This window comes from Acipenser ruthenus, chromosome 13, assembly GCF_902713425.1.
Source record: "Acipenser ruthenus chromosome 13, fAciRut3.2 maternal haplotype, whole genome shotgun sequence".
NCBI classification, from domain to species: Eukaryota; Metazoa; Chordata; class Actinopteri; order Acipenseriformes; family Acipenseridae; genus Acipenser; species Acipenser ruthenus.
The window spans coordinates 18,512,881-18,534,153 of record NC_081201.1 but is presented as its reverse complement, the minus strand read 5'-3'; the positions used below and the strand labels follow the sequence as shown (position 1 = coordinate 18,534,153).

Below are 21,273 nucleotides of genomic sequence, written 5' to 3'. Positions count from 1 at the left end.
AGGCCAGAAAGAATCACACACAGACAGGCAGTACTCGGTTTGAAACTGAGACGCTGCGGTGCTCAGTGTTTTATTGTAAAATAAAAGGTTTAAACAGAAAACAGGACACGGCACTTGAGGCCAAAATAAATAGACAAACAAAACGAGTTAACACTAGACAAACAGTGGATGAACAGACAAACAAACACGGTGAGTCTAAACGCTAACAATTATTATTTTAGTTTACTTTTCCTCCTTCTCCACACCCGTTCTCCACTCACCGAACACACCCAACTCCGAGTGAATGAAACGTGCATCTATATATACAATTGTGCTGGGATTCAATTACCAATTAATTATTCACTTGAATCCCAGCAGGTGAACTAAATCTGTGCAACCCCGTGCTCACATATTATTAAATACTTTAAATGCATGTGAAGTGAAGGGCAATCCCCGTGCCTAAATACAATGATACATTTTAAATAACTTGTGCTACACACACCCATTTATATCCCGTGCAGCCATATCTATACACCAACATTAACACACACAACATACAACATATAACATAATAATACACACAGGGGCGGGGCACATTGCACAGGGGGACAATAACTTTTTCACACCTGAAGATTGCATGTTTGATTACCTTGCACACCAAACAAATGAAAGAAGCACCAAACTCTGGTGTCATTTTTTCTCACAGACTCCCTCTATATACTAATACAACCCACAAAAAAATCTAACCAAATACAATGTGAAAAATGTGCAAAAATGCAGAAAATCAGACAGGGGGCAACTACTTTTTCACGGCACTGTATATATTAAACAGAAAACTATGTTTTACTTGATGGTAAGGGCTGACAATTCCGAAAAAGATGGGAAATTGTCAGGTCAGGCCTTACCTGACAATTTCCCATGTCAGCTCTTACCATCAGGTAGAACTTACTTTTTTGTGTTTAATATCCATTCATTTTCACTGGAAGGCTGATTATTTATTAAACATTATATTTATATGCAATGGAAAGTAGATCCCTCCATTTTGATTGAATATCTTAGAGGGAGTTTTTGGTTTGCTATTTATTTTTGTATAAGAAAACAAACATTCCTAATTAGGACCACATTTTAGATACATTATACACATATACACAGACTTCTAATACATACAAAGCTATTATTATTAGGATATTACAATTTTTAAAAACATGAATACTTTAGTGAAATCTCTTAATGAATACTTTATTTATATTAGGCTAGCTATCTGATTGATTATTAACAACAACATGAATATATTAATAAATGTATTTATATTTATAACTTGTTTAAAAGAAAATAATAATGTAATTGTATGTAAAAATAATGTGTTATCTTGTAACAATTGTAAGTCGCCCTGGATAAGGGCGTCTGCTAAGAAATAAATAATAATAATAATAATAATAAAAAGTGTACATAGATTCAAATGGCGTCATTAGGAGGAGAACGGCACATTTCCATACAATCGATTCAACCATTTCAGGATCTCCCAGATCTAATAATCATGAACAGGATCTCCCAGATCTAATAATCATGAACAACAGGATCTCCCAGAGCTAATAATCATAAACAACAGGATCTCCCAGAGCTAATAATCATAAACAACATGATCTCCCAGATCTAATAATCATGAACAACAGGATCTCCCAGATCTAATAATCATGAACAGGATCTCCCAGATCCAATAATCATGTACAACGGGATCTCCCAGAGCTAATAATCATGAACAGGATCTCCCAGCGCTAATAATCATGAACAACAGGATCTCCCAGAGCTAATAATCATAAACAACAGGATCTCCCAGATCTAATAATCATGAACAACAGCATCTCCCAGATCTACAAATCATAAACAACAGGATCGCCCGATCTAATAATTATGAACAACAGCATCTCCCAGATATAATAATCATGAACAACAGGATCTCCCAGATCTAATAATCATGAACAACATGATCCCCCAGATCTAATAATCATGAACAACAGGATCTCCCAGATCTAATAATCATGTACAACAGGATCTCCCAGATCTAATAATCATGAACAGGACCACCAAGATACTTGTAACTCCATTAACTATGGATTTCAACACGTAAACAAAACGCTGGGGTAAATCACACACAAAAATAGAGGGTTATGAACATAAATGATCAGTCAAATGCTGCAAATCCACAACTGTTTGTCAGCAATTTATTATGTGATGTTTGTTGTTTGGAAACAAAAACCCTCAAACATTTGGCAATATTAATTATCATGCACAATATATTGCTTGTAATACATGATCGTACACAATATATTAGTATTACAATATATATATATATATATATATATATATATATATATATATATATATATATATATATATATATCTTTTATGCTTATGTTTTAAAGTGTATATAATGCATATAAACTACATATATATTGACTAATATCTTTGCTGTAAATATTTAAAAGAGGTACAATTTAATTTGTTGCTACATCCCCATTGGAGATAGCACTGTCAATCATGGTACTGCACCCGGGGTTTAGCTTCACAGACACAGTTAAGGTCGGAAATAAGTTGTAAAAAATTAAATGGATAAAGTCAGGATCCACAAGAACCACAAGACATAAGTGACCTAAGGAATTCAAATTAAATTACCCACAGAGAATCATTAAACTGACGAATCCTCGCTATCTTACTGTTGGTGGTGGAGCACCACTGCGCATGCGTAACTTTTGAGTTAGCAAAAAATAAACTGTGCAAATTAAAATAACTCCCTAAATACTTTTTTCGGATCCAAAAAAAGGCACTGCTATTCAATGGGTACTATCCGCCTGCCAGGTGTGGTGTTTAAACATGCAGACGTTTTGAGTTATTTTAGCACAAAATAAAACTCTGACTAATTTGTCAAAACTCATTTTTTAACAATTCTATAACTTAAAAACTACCGCCTCGGATTTTCACGAAACTTGGACAAAATAATTATCCGTCAAGCGGACACAGAGCATATGAAACTAACAGTAAAAAAGACTGTAACATAAAATAAATTGTATTAGCTAAATCTAAAGAGCGGACTGAATAGTAGCAAAGGTATTTTAGAGAAGAGATAAAAGAAAGTTTAAATGAACCACAAAAGAAAAAGATTCAGTATTGTTTGTGCTCATTAAAGATGTGTCATGTTTAAACATTTTGACTGTACTTTAATCTATCATTGGGACCATTAAGAGTTGAATGTGATCCTCCACTTCCAAATTAGGAAAGTCCTATTGGGGAGCTCAGCGACGCTTTATTATATTCGGATGAGCAGTCAGGAGTGAAACTGTCAACATCCACTTGAAACCAAATGAAATACATTTCTACATTATATCTGTAAAAAAATCAAGCTCTTGAAAGCCAAAAAACAAATGTCTAACAACACAATACATACCTTATTAATGCTTTCTCCCCGAAGTAGTCCCCCACACCTAGAGTTTTAATTTCCTGGGGATCTAGACTGCCATCCATTGTCTGCGTCACACAGACCTGCCAGGGGAACAGAGTGCCATGTTACCAGTGCCCACTCCAGCAGTCTCATGACTGTTACCAGCTTCCACTCCAGCAGTCTCATTTAGTATTACCAGCTCCCACTCCAGCAGTGACACTGAGTATTACCAGCTCCCACTCCAGCAGTGACATTGAGTATTACCAGTTCCCACTCCAGCAGTGACATTGAGTATTACCAGCTCTCACTCCAGCAGTCTCATTGAGTGTTACCAGTGCCCACTCCAGCTGTGTCATTGAGTGTTACTAGCTCCCACTCCAGCAGTCTCATGACTGTTACCAGCTCTCACTCCAGCAGTCTCATGACTGTTACCAGCTCCCACTCCAGCTGTGTCATTGAGTGTTACTAGCTCCCACTCCAGCAGTCTCATGACTGTTACCAGTTCCCACTCCAGCAGTCTCATGACTTTTACCAGCTCCCACTCCAGCAGTCTCATGACTGTTACCAGCTCCCACTCCGGCAGTCTCATTTAGTATTACCAGCTCCCACTCCAGAAGTCTCATTGATTGTTATCAGCTTCCACTACAGCAGCCTCACTGAGCTTCCTGACTGTAATCCTGCAGGCATTCCCCAACATGAACACAGGGCTGCCCTGGACCATTGCTGTGACTGCAGGCACCAACGCTGGCCTAGACTCTCTCAAAGCAACTTCAGCTTTCAGAGTTACTAAACTCTCATTGTGCCATTATTATTCACAATACACACCCTGCTGCTGGAAGAATGCCTGAGGAGACAGTGGGCTCTATGCCTTGTCTTTTCCTTTAATAATAATAGCCCAAACTGAGGTCAAGTGCTTGCTTTTCCATTTCCATAGTTCTACCCTCGACTCTTAACCAACAAACCCTAATTTCTGTTCTTTTTGTTGTTGTCTTTTTCTATAATGGCTGCCATTGTTTTAAAGCTGCCTGCCAGATCTTACTGGGCCCCAATCATGTATTAAAAGAAATGTTAATACTGTTGTTGGTCTTCAAAGTTTTATGAATAACATGAAGTGTTATTTCGCAAAACAGACTTTATAAAAGACTACAATTAAAGCTATGTGAATAGGGCCCATTCAATTCTACCCTTGTCAACATACGTCAAGCACACAGCATTCTGAAGACCCTGCCAGCAGACCATCTCCATTTGACAACAAATGTATGATATGTTATTCTACAGGGATAAAACTATACTAGGATTCCTAAAATCATAAGATTTATTCTGTATTTGAGCAGTAGTCTTACGTGGTTCATATGCTGTTTTTAATTTGCATTCAACAAAACAGCTTTGTAGTTAGAGATAGACCCCTATATCGTATTTCTCTATCCTTATTCAATGTCACTTTTGAAAGTGGGTCCCCGAACCTCACCTCTCCTACGGCTATGATGAAGAAGGTGTTTCCCTCTTCTCCCTCTCGTATGATATATTCTCCTTTGTCATAATAGTCCTGGAACAGTGAAAAAAAAGTCTGACATATGCTGAAAATTGTGCACCACTTGGCTAATGTTTAAACTATCAACCCCACAGATATAGAACTGCATTTTTATGGGTGCAATCACCCTTTGTATTTGTAAAGCAAATAAATCAGTGATACTGCACTATAAAATTACTGTACCCAACATAGTGCATTAACATTGCAGTACATATATTTTCATTGTGGTTTTAATGACAAAGTTTTTCTTTTTGTTTGTTTTCCAAATGGTACTGAATTCAGTGTATCTACCCTGGAATGCAAAACAATTGTTTAAAAACCTATTTAACCTCGACTACAAGGCATTACTAAGTGTTCCTCTTCGCATGACGTTTTCAGTTGTCATAGCTGGGTATCAGAGCTCTAGGAATGTTATTTGGTGTTCTCAGAAAACATCAAATACCAAAATCTGAAAAATGTGGAATATGCCAATTAACATTCAGGAATATCATTTGCATATTTTTGTCAGTTTTCCCCCCATTTTCACAGTTTGTAACTACTATTTAAAAGTATTTTTGCTGTTATTGTATCAGATTCCAATACACTCGAGAAACTATGGTAAACTATGGTAAATCCATTCATATGACCATGGGAAAAGAAGGGGGAAACTGAAAAAATGCTGTGCAGAAATACTGTGGTAAACTTTGACGACATATACTCTTTGTAACTTACAAAGCTTTGAAAGCCTGGTCCAATGCACATGTACTCTGCATGCATAGGGTATACTCACCACTTCCAGGCAATCAATGATCTTTGAAAGCTTCTCTTCGGGCAAATCTCTTAACAAAGAAACACTGGAAGAGGAAGAGAAACAAAGAGAAACAAAAAAACTCACAGTTACTCCAGCCCTGCTCCCTGGGGCTCGGGGTCACCCACAAACCTCAAGCCACAGCACACTTTGTAGGTACAAAGCAGCCGTACACAATTTTTCATGTTATCAGACGACACGCTTTCAAAGAATCAAATACTATTATTATACTTCAAGCCAAAATGCATTGAAAATCAGAACTTTTTGTACCACCAGAATCTCAAAGTCATATCCATACTCAAAAAAAAAATGAACGAATGGAAGAAACTGCTGAAGTGTGCTCTTCCTCCTGCTGATGTGTAATTGAAGTTAAATAAAAATCAAGCAGTGTTTCAGAGACATGAAAATGAAAATGTCTAACATTTGAGTTATATGGTACTGGAGAATGCCATTACCACATGACACAAGCCTGGCTGTGTTTACCTGCGCAGGAAGCTGAAGTACTCCTCATGCCGTGCCTTGGCGGTCCTCATCATGATGTTCTGAGAGATCTGCCGGTCCAGAACCCAGATCCTGGTGTGGGTCACCGCTGTGAAGCAACAAGACAGCACAGGTATCACTGACTCTAGACATGGTTATTCTTCCAGAACTTCAAAACATGCAATCAAAAATACAGAGGAAAACTGGAGAGAAAGAGAAACTAGAATTTCCACCAATTTTTCTCTGCATAGGTACGAAAGTCAGAACTTTACAACATGATCACTCATTTAAACAGCATACAACTATTTCTGGTCTTTGCCCTACAAGGTCAACTGATGAACACAGGTGCAAAGCATGACAATTTATTTTACAACACATGACCGGTTTGATGTATGGCCGTTTATCCAAAGGCTACAGCAAATGTTTTAAATCTGAACAACCTGGGGTCCATCTTCACCCTAATATCATATATTTGTGTTAAGAAGAATCAGGAAATCTGTGTTTAAGTTCCATTTCCTTGAAGAACACGAATACTAAAGGGAATTGCTCATGCCCTACTTGCACCGACACCCTTTGCCCTTCCAGCTGCCCCACCTTTTACGGTTGCTGTCCTCTTACAGTTGTACAGTACGGCCAGCTCACCAAAGGCTGTCCCAGCATGCATTTGCCCAAGAAGCTTATTGTTCTGTATGACCTCTAGCAACCCCTCTGAAAAACAAAAAATACATTAATAGAGCATTACAATTAAAAATACATTAATAGAGCATTACAATTCATTGAGTTCCAAGGTATTTGTCACCCAGTAGCAAGTTTAATTAACTCTGAGCTAACAAATGTAGCACCCATTGCTGAATCTGACTGTTTCATGGTAACTCTGCTTATGGTATAACAATGACTGGTTGTGATGTATGACCATGGTTTGGCTGAAGTCTTTAAAATATGAAAAGGAGTCGACATAGTTTACCTAAACCATTACTTTAGGCGCAGTACAGAACCCAGGACCAGAGGACACACTTGTAAATTAAGTGAAGACAGGACAGAGGGAAGGAAACAGTTTTTCACACAGAGAGTGGTGAGGGTATGGAATGGCCTACCTAGTTATGTTGTTGAGGCAGAAAAACTTGACAAAGTTCTGAGATCAATCATCTACTAGGAACCGGACAAGCTTAGATGGGCTGAATGGCCTACTCTCATTCATAAATGTTCTTATGTTCTTATGATACCAAGAATGGTCTATTAATGGTTGACCATGCTATTGTTAGTCCATGGTTTAACCCTTAGGGTACTACTGGGCCAATGATCGTCCCAGTGATGTATGCTGCTAAAGCACATCGGCCCTAGATCGTCTCTCCCAGAAATTTGTTTATTGGACTATTTTACCTAGCAACAAAGTGTGCCAACCAATAGCAGAGAGTTTTGCTATTAATATTAGCCAATTAAATAGTAAAATAAAATACAGCTTTTTATTGTTTAAAAAAAAACCACATATCCCTGAGCTGACAGTTGAGAGATGGCAAATTTAGTGAGTGTGTTTTGTTGTGAGTCCAATGAAGAAAGAGAATCATTTACATGTTTTACAGCTTCTGAAGCCGATAAAACGTATAATTGAGCGAACCTATATAGGAATCTGGATGGGGATGACAGCGATGTCGATTTAAATGAAGAGGAGGATGGAGAAGAGAACAATCTTTACCTGCATTGTTATGCATCAAGAAAACCAAACAAACAGCATAAACCGTATATAATATAGCATGGCATAAACACCTACAACAATTTTGCACTCGATGCACGTAAAGATTCTGGTTACATTTTTTTTTTTTCATATTGTTTTTTTTTTTTATGTAAAAGAAACTAGCTGGTAAATAAATGTCGGCTTATGGATGGAAATGTGTTGCAGAAAGGCCTATTTTAATAAGTGTGTATGTGGATTTATTTTTTATAAAGCCAAAAAAAAAAGAATAACAATTCAAAGAATTTACAGTAATATTTATTAAACATTTACTTGCTTGCTTTTTAAAATGATGGATGATTGTATGATAACATACTTGGCTAGTTCATTATTATTATTATTATTAGTTTATTTAGCAGGCGCCTTTATCCAAGGCGACTTACAGAGACTAATATTTATTCCTATCATTCTAAAATGTTTATAATATTGTGAAAATGAAACCAATGCCTTATGTTTGTGTTGGTATAAAAATTTAACAACGTTTATTAAATAAAAAATGAAATGGCTTTTGAGGGCCAGTACGTTTACCTGTGGTTCTGGCCAGTTTGTAGGTAGATGCTTTGCTTGCAAAATAGTGTATATTTTGTATATGTTGTTTGCAGACCATTTGGGGATTTGTATGTAGTATGTTTTAAGTATGTTTTAAGTGTTTATTTGCATAGTTGATTCTGAAAAGAATGGATGTTTTGAGGAAGTTTTTAAATAACATTTGTATAACAAGCGTTTATTTGCTAATAAATATTTCTATATTCACTCCAGAAATTATATTAATAAAAGACAGAACAAAAAACATCAGTGTCTTACGTATCTTGTGATATATAGGTTTCATACAATCATTTTTATTTTTGGTGTAAAATTAAGTAATTTGCTGCTCTATCACAAGTGTGTTCATTTGTGTGTGACACGTGTAGTCCTGTGGGGTACAGTGCAGTGGTCGTGCCTTTGTCCCCAGAGGTTTAAAATGGTGAAACATGGGTTTTGTCTGACCTGCTAGAACATAGAGATGGTTCCCTGGCTCTCCTTCCTGGATGACCAGCTGTCCCTCCTGGTAGGTCTTCTCATACATGCACTCCACCATGTCCCTGGTGTGCTGGGGATCCAGCTTCTTCAAGAAGTCATTGTTCATGATGGCCTCATTGATCAGCTTCTTAGTGCTGCCAGAGCAAGAGAGAGGAGAGCACTCAGGGCTTCCGATTCCATCAGCCTCTTAACGTCAAACATGCTGTACTGTATACATTTTATATATTGCATGAGCTTCACGTGTGACGATTTTAAGAATATTTTAGAGAGCTTGCATCTTTAATATTTCAATCTGGTAAAAGTATGTATGCAATCTGGTTATGTTGAAGCTAGAAATTGTGCTTTTTAGAAAAAAAAGTATTTACCATCAATGCCTGCCTGGGGACTATGGAGGAACATTTGCTATTTGGCTAAATCAATGCATCTTATGTCAAGTTAAATGGCATCAATTTTATAATAGTTATTCCTGACAAAGAAATGAAATAAATAAATAAACAGGGGATACAGTGCTAGGTGATGCCTGTAATTAAGTCTTTGTTACTTTCTTACTCAATATTTTGTATTCTGTGGCCCCTATACTAGCAGAACATTGATTAGGGTTATAGTGAAGCTGTGTGGTTATCCTGCGCTGCTAAGTGGACCTTATGACCAGAGCATTCAGTCCTGGGGCTGTTTTAGGCTGCCAATGGTGTGGTGGTTTAGTGGATTAATGTCCTCTCTTCAAACCCAGGACATGTTGGATCCCAGGTCTCTGGAGGTGAGAGGCTGGTGAGTTCCCTGGATTCAGCACTGCGTTATCCTCACTATTGAAATGAGCAGCAGTGAGGCCCCTTGCTGGATCTGCTCTGCACCGATCACCCTATCACAGGAGTGTGACTGCAGTAATACTGCTCACCAGAGTCAACACCATTACAAATGTATTTTTAACTGGAAGTCATTTCATGAGTGTGTCAACAATAAGAAGAATAATGAAACATGTGTTTGGAAACATGGAAAATGCACACAAATTGTGTTTCTGGGTTACAAAATGGTACAATTTAAAAAAAATTCAGAATGGGTACCTATCACAGATGACTTGTAGTGGTGACATCAGACCCGGAAGAAACACACAGTACTGCGAGATGAAATGGTGAAGACGCTTGCTTGCGCTGGTTTATTGCATACAAAATAAAAAGGTTTGACACAAAACAATGCTCACAGAGCAAAAACAAAAGGTTGAACACAAAACTGACACCAACTAAACAAACAGGGACGAATACTAAACAAGTATTGTGTGAGTCCTCTCGCACGAGTAGCATTTGTTATTTTAATTATTTTTCTCCTTCTCACTCCTGTTCTTTCTGCCTGAACACACAAACCCGAGTGAGTGAATTGTGCAACTATTTATACAGCTGTGCTGGGATTCAATTACTAATTAATTATTCACCATGCTCACATATTATTACACACTTTATCTGCACGTGAAGTCATTGTGCAATCCCGTGCCTAAATACAACTATATATTTTAAATCACTCGTGCTACACAGACCCATTTATATCCCATGCACCAATACCTATACACCAACATTAACACACCACACGCAACATATAACACAAAAATACGCACAGGGGTGGGGCACTTTGCCACATACCTCCCCACTTGTGCACAGCACACATGGCCTCAACGGCCCCCCTTAAAATCCCCAAAGTCTCGCTCAAAGTCCCAGGCCAGGGACTTCAAGGGGTTCATGGGAGGCAATGTTGCCAGTAGCCAGGCTGCTACTGGCAATGCTGTCAGCAGACATGCTGACAGCGGGGCGAGTTCCTCCTCCCGCTGAACCACTGGTAGAGGAAATGCTGCTGGTGGTAATGCTGTCAGCAGACGTGCTGACAGCAGTGTGACACACTCCACCAGCGGAAAGGCTGCTAACTGCCAACCAAGGTTGGCTCCTCTCGTTGCGGTGGAGGCGGAACAGTAGTCTGTCTCCCTCGGGTGGTGGAGGCAGAGGTAGCCCCTGCTCCTCTCCTCCTGGTGGTGGAGGCGGTGGAAGCAGAGGTAGCTCCTGCTGCTCTCCCTCTGGCGGTGGAGGCAGAGGCAGCTTCTGCTGCTCTCCCCTTCCGGGAGCTGGACGCTTGTGCTCTCCCTTCCGGGCACTGGAAACTCGTGATTCCTCCTTCTGGGCGCTGGAGTGTATTATTGGTTTCTGTATAACTTGTGAATTGTATCACTTAACCATAGGCGATAATGGAAATGCCAACAAGTCATGGGAACTCCCTGTTATTACACTGATTTTATTTCAATAAATACAAAGTACCACCACACAAACACATAGAGTCAGAGTTCTGAAAACCCAGGACTGTCGTTTCAGCTGTTCTGTCTGTATCTCTATAGTATCCAGTTCCATCATGACATGAGGGATCCCCTCCCTGCTGTGTTACTATTGTAACACAGCAGGGAGGGGGTTAATATCCTCCCTGCATAAAACACGTGCGTATAAATATTTTGTTTAATTGTTTAATTTATTTTATTGTTAATTATCCCCTGCACCTGGTAGTAATTGTAAAGTAGAACCAGGTGCAGGGTATTTAAGAGGTGCAGTCAGTCTGCACAGGACTGCTGGGTAGAAGGAGACAGAAGGTGTGCTCTGTTTCCGAGCAGTCAATATACAAGTAAGTGCTGTGTTAAAACTGTGGGTTTTGTTTATGTACAGGTAAACGGCTTAGCCATCCTGCGTGTTAGTCAGGGACCTGTTCAAAGTGAAGTTTGGCTCTACGTTTGAGCTAGGTGTTTATTTTGTTTTTAAAAATAGCTCAACTGCGCTTGAAAAATCTATTTCTGTGTCCTGGGTCTGTGCATTATAGGAGCAAACGAACGACCGTGAGTGCTGGCCGGTTACACCATATATTACAGGTTTACTGCATAACTTTACTCCATGAAAAGTGTGATGTGACTGTGCTGTTGCATAAGGGGGTATGTTTGCATTCAGCAGCTGTGTGACGTGCTTAGTGCGTGTGCCACCAGTAATTTCGAGAGTTGAGAGCTGCGACAGAATTCATCAAACGTGTTCTTGTTATTAAATATAACAGTTCCGTTCAATACCGGATCCGTGTCTTTCATTTAAAGAACTGCACACTGGGGGGATGTATTAACATGGATGTGTGTCTGGGCGGATAAAGGATTCGGATTTGGTTCACCAAATCCTAAAACGAATCCTGGATTCAGTGCATCCCTAAAAATAATACAAATATAGTGTAGGTATATTTAAAAACCAATTATCCCAAACAGGCAGTAGTGGTCGATAAATTAACAAAAAAAAACAAAAAGAAAAATTGCCGAACACAGCAAGATATTACTGAGCTTAAGTTAAAGCACTGCTGAAGTTGAACAAATAAGACAAATAACATTAATTTAAAGTTAGACAAAGATAATTAGACTTGTGAATTGTATTTTAATATTTAAACAGCTTAAACGTTTTCTGTCTTTCCACAAAATAACACACCGTGCAAGACTGAGAAGAGACGAAGTCGTGCTGCTCATATTTATAGCCTTTGTTGTCTTGGCATGTGCGCGCTGAGTGCCTGATCACCGTGTTCGCTCCATCCAGACATTTTTAAGCCAATCATAGCCAGTCCTGGCTGACGGCTGGCTGCTCCTGCGCATGTGCACGGTGGATTTGGGTGCTCGCATTTCTGAGCGAGCACAGCCCGGCTTCAGCCCATTATACAGATTGGATGAACGGCATTGTTGATGTGCCAGTGAGAGGGGGAAAATGAAACGCACATCACCCAGTAGAAGGGAAGCGCAATTTATTAATAAGAGACTGGGGGTTCATTGAGCAAGCAAACACTGTTAACCGGCCGCCCCTGATAGATTGTTTGTAGTAAATGTAAATTGTCATTAAACAAATATAATATACTAGTGCCGGGACGAACAAATATTTTTTTACGTGTATTCGGATACAAAAATCAGATGTTCGTATTCGCTACAAATGACAAAAATACCTTGTACTTACTAGTTGCGCGACAGTTTCAAAAATGGCAAATGAAAAAGAGCTCTGTGTAAGATTAATATATAAAAAAAACACAGGATCAACACAACATTTAAAAGTTTTAGACTGCAAAAAGTAAACAAACCAGATTATGTACATGCATGCATAGCGATCTCTATGGAAGGCCATCTGGGTCAAAAATGCATTGTGTTGCTTTAGAGTGAGTCAGAATCTCATGGGACAGAAAAAAGGCAAGCACGTCATTCTGAAATGCCTCGCTTAAACAGTGCCCAACTTGCTGGAAATGCTGTGCAGTGATTTTTATATAGATTTAATATATTATATATTTATTGTTGCGACTTTAAATGTGGAATATAATAAACAAGAACCAACGGTGAGTTTTTCCCCTTAATTTTACAACACTATTTCCATGTTTGTTTAATTTGAAGTATTTAATGTTAAATTTCAGTTTTTGTTTCAACTACAAAAAGGCACAAGTAAACCTCATGCTATTACTTTATGAAAATGTGTCTATGGCCGCTGTTTATGGCAAGGAATGAAAAGAAGTACAAAATAAATAAAATGCGGTGTCAGCTTTATGTACTATTTATTTTGGGAATAAACAAAACAACGTTTAACTTGAACTGCTATTTGGCATCCTTTGTTTTGTAGTTAATTCACTGGGGTAAAGTAAGTCCGACACAACTTATTATTTATATTTTTTTAATTTAACGTGTTACAGCAGTGTAACATCTTGCTGTAAAGTAAAGGCAAACACACTGGGCCATGGCCACTACCCCCACCCCTGCTCCTATGCTGTCTCTGCCTGTGTTCAGAGCAATATAATGGCTTTTATTACTTTTTGAAAACGAACGAATATTTAAATTATGAGCGAATATCTGAACTTGAAAATCCCGTGTTCATCCCAGTATAATATACTGGCAAATGTACTGACATTTACCAATAACAATGTGTATGTACATATACAAATTATAATTGCCATTCATTACTCTGGCAGCCAGAAGCAATATCACTATCCACATTAACAATTATAATAATTTTGATCAAATTAAAGAGTACAAATACATCAGGAAGCATCTTGTTCAAGTAATGGTTATTTATTAAGATGCACCAAAAACCAAAAAAGTTATGTTTAACCTTATCCACTAAATAAATTCCTGCTAGTGAACGAACCTTCGAACCTTCAAACAGCCCTACCTGTCATGAGGATCCTTATTAAAACAGTGTGTGAATGAGCCTGACGAACCTTCGAAGGGTTAGAACTCCCTTTGAAATCCTGCTAGCGAACAACCGAACCTTCAAACACAACCCTATTATTATTATTATTATTATTTATTTCTTAGCAGACGCCCTTATCCAGGGCGACTTACAATCGTAAGCAATTTAAATTCCTGCTAGTGAACGAACCTTCGAACCTTCAAACAACCCTACCTGTCATGAGGATCCTTATTAAAACATACAGTGTGTGAATGAGCCTGATGAACCTTCGAAGGCTTAGGACTCCCTTCGAAATCCTGCTAGCGAACGAAAGAACCTTCAAACACAACCCTACCTGTCATGAGGATCCTTATTAAAACATACAGTGCGTGAATGAGCCTGACGAACCTTCGAAGGGTTAGAACTCCCTTGAAATCCTACTAGCGAACGACCAAACCTTCGAACCTTTGAACACAACCCTAGCAGCTGTAATAAGGCTTTCAGCACCCCCAGTAAAAATGGTTCCAGCACTACTGCTTCCAAATGCAAAAAAATGTATGCTTTGCCTAAAATTACACAATCTATAAACTCTCCCCCTTCTCCTTGGATTCCTTGCTACTAACATAGGATCCATGTTGAAAGTCAGGGTGACTGGATCTGAAGTGCTGTGACACTTTCTATATGGTGGATATACGTATTGTCCATTCTGAAGCAGACAGAAAGCAAACTGGTTGAAGTTTAAATTGTCCACCACTTTAGTCTTTGGAAAATAGACATGGATTCTTAGATTATTATATATTCCACCAAAAAGAAAGCCTCTGAATAACTAATGAACCAAACTAGCAGATAGATTCCCACCGTGTTTTCTATAGCTTTAGAAAACACTCAATCGAAAGGAAAAACAGAGGTGCAGAAAAAACAGTGGAAATAGTGGCGTATAGTGCTATCCTCCAGTGGAACGCCTTTGTTGTGATCTTTTCACTTTTCCCAGCTATTTTTCCAAAGTGAATCACTTGGTTCATGCAAGCGCTGCTCGTGCTACAGAAAGCATTTTCATTTGCACATCTAAGGGGGAAGGGTGCCCAGCCATCAGCCTCCGGGATGAAACTCATGAATTCATTACCAGAGAGCGCTTCAAGCAGACACAGAATACCTTGGTAATTAAAACGGCAATTACATTTCTAATGCATATAGATGGACTGTCTTTTGTTCATCACAGTGCCTTTTGTTGCTCATGGCTAGTTATTAAATTCATGTGTTTAGCTCTCAGGCTTTTGCAGCAAACAACCCTTCTAGATCCAGTCTAGTTGGATTGTTACATTGTGCCAGTTACACACTTATGTGACCAAATTACTTTGGGCTTGATTTTCTAAGCTTTTCTCCAGTTTTATTAGCGCTACTCTTGGACTGCCTCACCTGCAGTAAGGATAACAGATAATTGCTAATCAGGGTCTGTGAAATCAGCTGCCTTTCTCAAAACTACTGTCATTTCTCTTTGAACACAGTAGACCTCAGACTCATTTTCTTAGGCAGATTGCATCCCTCACACATATTCTTTGATATATAAAAACAAAATACATCAAAATAGGAGGCTGTGTGGTCCAGTGGTTAAAGAAACAGGCTTGTAACCAGGAAGTCCCCGGTTCAAATCCCATCTCAGCCACTGACTCATTGTGTGACCCTGAGCAAGTCACTTAACCTCCTTGTGCTCCGTCTTTCGGGTGAGACGTAATTGTAAGTGACTCTGCAGCTGATGCATAGTTCACACACCCTAGTCTCTGTAAGTCGCCTTGGATAAAGGCGTCTGTGAAATAAACAAACAAACAAAGTTGTCTCTCCCTGTCACAGGTCAGTTTAGTCATTATTGTTATGGCAGGACATCTCATAGACGTTTCATGGTAGGCACTCAGTTAGCAAGTGCTTTGGTATCCAAGACTGGGTAGAAATGACGACTCTCTGGGCCATTCTGGAGAACAAACTTCCCTGAAGAAATGAATGTTCATGCTAACTTCCAACACAATGAACTTTTGAGGTCTTTTCACATCTGGTCAAGCTTTAAAAAACACTCTGTGGCAAACTAAGTATTTGGTTATGAATGAACTTTAGTCCTTTAGAAACAAAGATAAGATGATAAGAAGCCTCTTAACGGCTCATGATATTCAGGAGGTGGGCATTCCAAGCAAAAACAAAAGACTGCCAGGCACTATATTCTATACACTCAATACTAAAGAATGTCCTACCACATTTCATCACAATTGAAACCTGTTTCTCCCTAAGTCAGGCATCGTAAGCATACGTGTTGATAACGGGTGTCTCTATTTCCTTTCAGGTACAAAATGTCTTTTAGCAAAGCGGAGCAAATTCAGATCATTTTCATGGGTGGTGCAGATATTATTATTATTTCTTTCTTAGCAGACGCCCTTATCCAGGGCAACTTACAATTGTTACAAGATATCACATTATTTTTACATACAATTAGCCATTTAAATAGTTGGGTTTTTACTGGAGCAATCTAGGTAAAGTACCTTGCTCAAGGGTAACAATAGTAAGTTGCCCTGGATAAGGGCGTCTGCTAAGAAATAAATAATAATAATAATACAGCAGCAGTGTCCCCCCACCTGGGATTGAACCCACGACCCTGCGGTCAAGAGTCCAAAGCCCTAACTACTACTCCACACTGCTGCCCATAGTCATAGATAGTCAACGGGTGTAACAAAGACCATCCTAATCGGCAGTAATTCGACAAATCTTGCTTACGATGTCTGACTTATGGGACACCCTGTAGGTACAGACAGTGTCTGATATTGACCTTGGCTCTTACCTGGAGTCCTTGCCCACCCGCGCCCGCTCAAAGGAGAAGTGCTGGAGGTTGTGGCTGTAGTAGTTCCGGGAGGTGGGCTCAGCCGAGACCCCTTCCTTGGCTTTGAGGCGCCGGTGGACCTCCGCTGCCACCTGCTGGAATCTCTTGGGCCCCTCATTGATGACACTGAGCAGCCTCTGGCTTGGGCTCACCCGGGGCGAGGACAGGGCCAGGCTGTTGTACCCCAGCGCGTCCTGCAGCTTGTCGATCTGGGACACCTTGGACTGGAGCTCCTTCTCCAGCGCTCCCAGACGCTCATCCCTCAGCCTCAGCTCCTCCTCCAGCCCCCTGATCCTGCCCTTCAGGCTCTCCACAAGCTCCAGAGGAAGAGGGGGCTCCTTAGCAGCCGAGGCCAGGCAGCTCTCCTCCATTCTTGGGCCTTTGATGGAACCGTTCCCCATGTCGCGCCCATAGGAAGGCCCTCCTATCCCCCCGCCAGCCCTGGTGCTCAGTGTTTGCTGATAAGTCGTTTCTGTTGTTGTCTCCTGAAGACCATCAGCAAGATCCTTTTACTTCTAAACAAAAAAAACACAACGGGGTCTATTCAATTGATCTGACTGGTGGTAGGATCCAAATGCAGCCAATAAAACTGTAAAAACAGGGCTGTCCCTGGCAAATGTAGGTTGGATTTTTCATGTCCATAGCCTTGATATCACAAGAACCCCAATTATTTAAACAGTGGTGGTAATTACATATGCTGCATTCAACTGAATCAGACCAAATCAGGAAATATCTGTTTTCTAGGAAATCCATGTAGGACGGTAGTGTGTATATTGTAGTGAGTGAAGTATTACTTTCATTCATCAGTATCGGAATATCCACAATTATATATATTGGCCCCACATCATTATTGTTGTTGTTGTATGAATAGGTATTCTACATGTTATCCCTTACAAAAGTTTACCACAGTGAATTTGCTGTGTCATTTCCGCCCCAGGGGTATACTATGCATTTACCAATGTTTGCCATGTTTTTAAAAGATGCATTACAATATCTCCCTGGGCTTTACAAGGCTTATCTATGCTTTACCATGCTTTCACTATGCTTTATTACACTGTGCTGTGTTTTCATTATGCTTTATTACACGTTGCTATGCTTTCACTATGGTAAACTTTATTTGCCCCGTTATTGGTATTGGAAGGTTCAAATAAGAAGCAGAGCTGTTTAAGATATTACTTGAGTGATATACAAAGGAATCCGAGCATCAAGATGAGTACATCAGTTCTGATACCTGATAGTTCACACCATTACATACGGAGAAAAAATACAAGAAATATAATTCAAAAATATATTTTTAAAACATAGCGTATATTGAAATACACTGTAAAAATATATATTTCATTGTATATATTTAAATACATTTTAGACATATATTTAAAAATATATCCCAACATATAGTACTCAATATAAGGGAACATATTTCAAAATATGCTTCCAAAATATGCTTTGAAATATGCTTGGAATATATGTCAAAAATATATTTACATATATAAAATGTAATATAAGAGAACATATGTTTCCATATATTTGAAATATATAAAATTATATATTTTTACAATATTTAGATTTATATTGTAACATTTTTTTAACATATTGTAACATTACTGCTACACATGCATTCTACCCAGAACCGACAGATTCAACAGTTAAATCAACCAAGTTTTATTCATCCAACCCGGGATAACATTTTAAGAATTTTTTAAAATGCACTAAAGAAAACGTGTACCCTAAAACTTCATATAATTGCAGAGTCTCAAATAATCGCCTGTCTCCAATACGCGCCGGGTCTGCTGGTAAATGCTGTAAATAAACGCCGGGTCTCTATTAAACACCGGGTCTCTGGTATTGCTATTGTCATTGGGAGGCAGTGTGGTCAAGTGGCTAAAGTCCAGGGCTTGTAACCAAAAGGTCACTGGTTCAAATCCCACCTCTGCAACTGACTGACTCACTGTGTGATCCTGAGCAAGTCACTTAACCTCCTTGTGCTCCATCCTGCAGATGAGATGTTAAATCAATGTCCTATTGTAAGTGACTCTGTATATAAAGCACAATTCACAGCCTACATCTGTAAAGTGCTTTGTGATGGTGGTCCACTATGAAAAGAGAAATATAAAGATATTATTATTGAAGATGAGGAGCTTGAGCATAATGAACTGCTAATAAGTGACAGCGATGAAAGTGACTTGCATATTTGTTTAATGCAGTTATTAAAAGTTTTGATAGTTTAAGTAGGCCAGATACAACCCTCTTGGTGTATTGTAACGTGTTTTATTGTATTAACAATGTACAAGCTTGAGATTAAACAATACATTATTTTTGCTTTTATTGTTCATTTAAAAAAAATGTTTAGAAGTTTGTATTATTATTATTATTATTATTATTATTATTATTATTATTATTATTATTATTATTATTATTATTATTATTGTTGTGCTGTAAGTTTACATGCTTGTGTTCTGATATCTACAGGGCTGTCTATTAGTGGATTTAATTATTATTATTATTATTATTATTATTATTATTATTATTATTATTATTATTATTAACAATGGTAGATCTAATTCCGTTTTTAAATACAAATTCGTACTTCTGCTTGTTCATTTTCCATCGTTTTACATAACGTATCCTTGTTAACCAGTACATATAAAAGGACTCGGGCAGCAGCATCTGCAGGTTGGAATGTACACAGCTGGTCAGAAAGCTGTTTCAGTTGTCCGTGCTGTCCAGGCGATAATGTGTTACCAATCATGTCTGTATGACTCAATTTAAAGGTAGTTTTAAAAACAACACAAATCTCCCCAGCCCGGTAGATTTCTATGTTTCTAGATATGGGTGGCTGTTATCATAATGTTCTATCTCGATTGTTCGGAAAGTGTACTCACTTCTACCAAATCAAACAGCACTAACTCCTAACAACATGGCCAATGGAAATGGCTTTTCAGCGGCATGCTTGCTTTAATCTGTAATCAATAGCACACTTGTGTTGTTTATTGCTATTTCTATTAATAGTGTATCAATGTTTGTGTCTGTGTAAAGAGCCTTGTGGCGATTTATCGAGAAAGGCGCTATATAAATAAAAACGGATTGACAAGATAACACTGAATTGCTAAATATACTGTAGTAAATACCAGCGGTAGAGTTTCCCTGTGTTACTTAAGTATAATTACTGGCACACAGGTATAAAAAAAGACCCAGCAGTTTTAGACCCTGTGTTGCTAACAACAACAACAACAACAACAAACACTGCATATCACAATCACAACAACATATCACAGCCTAATGTTAAGTTCAGTAGTTTCATAATCACCAGAGGAAGGCTTCATAATTGAACCAAGTTATATTGGGTTACAGCTGTTTGTACCTGCACGTCCGTTCACAAAATAACAATAAAAAAGAAAGAAATACTGTTAGCGACCTTCACTTCATTGAATATGAAATTGGTACCAAAAAGTCAAAATAAAATGTAAAACTATTATTATTATTATTATTATTATTATTATTATTATTATTATTATTATTATTATTATTATTATTATTAGTCGTCGTAGTAGTAGTAGTAGTCGTAGTCGTATTAGTAGTATTGTTGTAACTACTCACCTGCTGTTGGTTTCAAAGTCAATGCAACACTAGTTGCCAGCACCATGCAGACAATGTTTATTAATGTTTATTAATGTTAGATTTGGTAATATCCGGATACTGATCTGAACGAGTTGCTGTATCCCTGAGCTCGATGCTCTATTCAAATTGATATGGGAGAACTCATCTACTCCCTGCCTGTGATTGAAAAACCTGCCCACTGACGAGGTGAAGATCAGCACAGTAGCTGTCACGGATTCCAAAGGCGAGGGACCTAGCGCCATCTTCTGTAGACACTGGCAATGAACACAGGAAGGAAAGCTTGGTTCCCTGTACAATAGTACAGGTGCATGCACGTGCAGTATATCTTTCTCTACAGCATAGCAGATGAGTGTTGGAGATTAAGTGGACCCAGAGCAGCTCAAGGGGAGCAGGCACATGCAATGAACATGTGTGTTTCAAACAAGAACTCATAAAGGAGGTTTATTGGGGAATCCCAAGAAAATCCGGGAAAAGCTGGCATCCTTTCACTAATGTATTGTTATACATTGATATATATATATATATATATATATATATATATATATATATATATATATATATATATGATATCATGCTTGTTACCATGCATATCTAAGAATTCCCATTATTGGCTGTGTGACAGGGTGGGTGTTCCACCTTGTGCATAA

General features: G+C 38.5%; 1 protein-coding gene across 1 annotated transcript in view; it reads right to left on the bottom strand.

The window, feature by feature from the left end:
- LOC117417630 (cGMP-dependent protein kinase 2) overlaps positions 1-20,733 on the bottom strand; it is a 70,371-nt gene extending 49,638 nt beyond the window's left edge. Inside the window, exons 1-8 of the mRNA XM_059035279.1 lie at positions 20,606-20,733; positions 16,970-17,523; positions 8,930-9,096; positions 6,808-6,921; positions 6,217-6,322; positions 5,716-5,779; positions 4,884-4,961; positions 3,422-3,516 (exon numbers count right to left, since the gene is read on the bottom strand). Coding sequence (XP_058891262.1) covers positions 3,422-3,516; positions 4,884-4,961; positions 5,716-5,779; positions 6,217-6,322; positions 6,808-6,921; positions 8,930-9,096; positions 16,970-17,409 — 1,064 coding nt within the window. The 5' untranslated portion in view covers positions 17,410-17,523; positions 20,606-20,733. The remainder of the gene's footprint in view (positions 1-3,421; positions 3,517-4,883; positions 4,962-5,715; positions 5,780-6,216; positions 6,323-6,807; positions 6,922-8,929; positions 9,097-16,969; positions 17,524-20,605) is intronic.
- Positions 20,734-21,273: the final 540 nt, after the last annotated feature.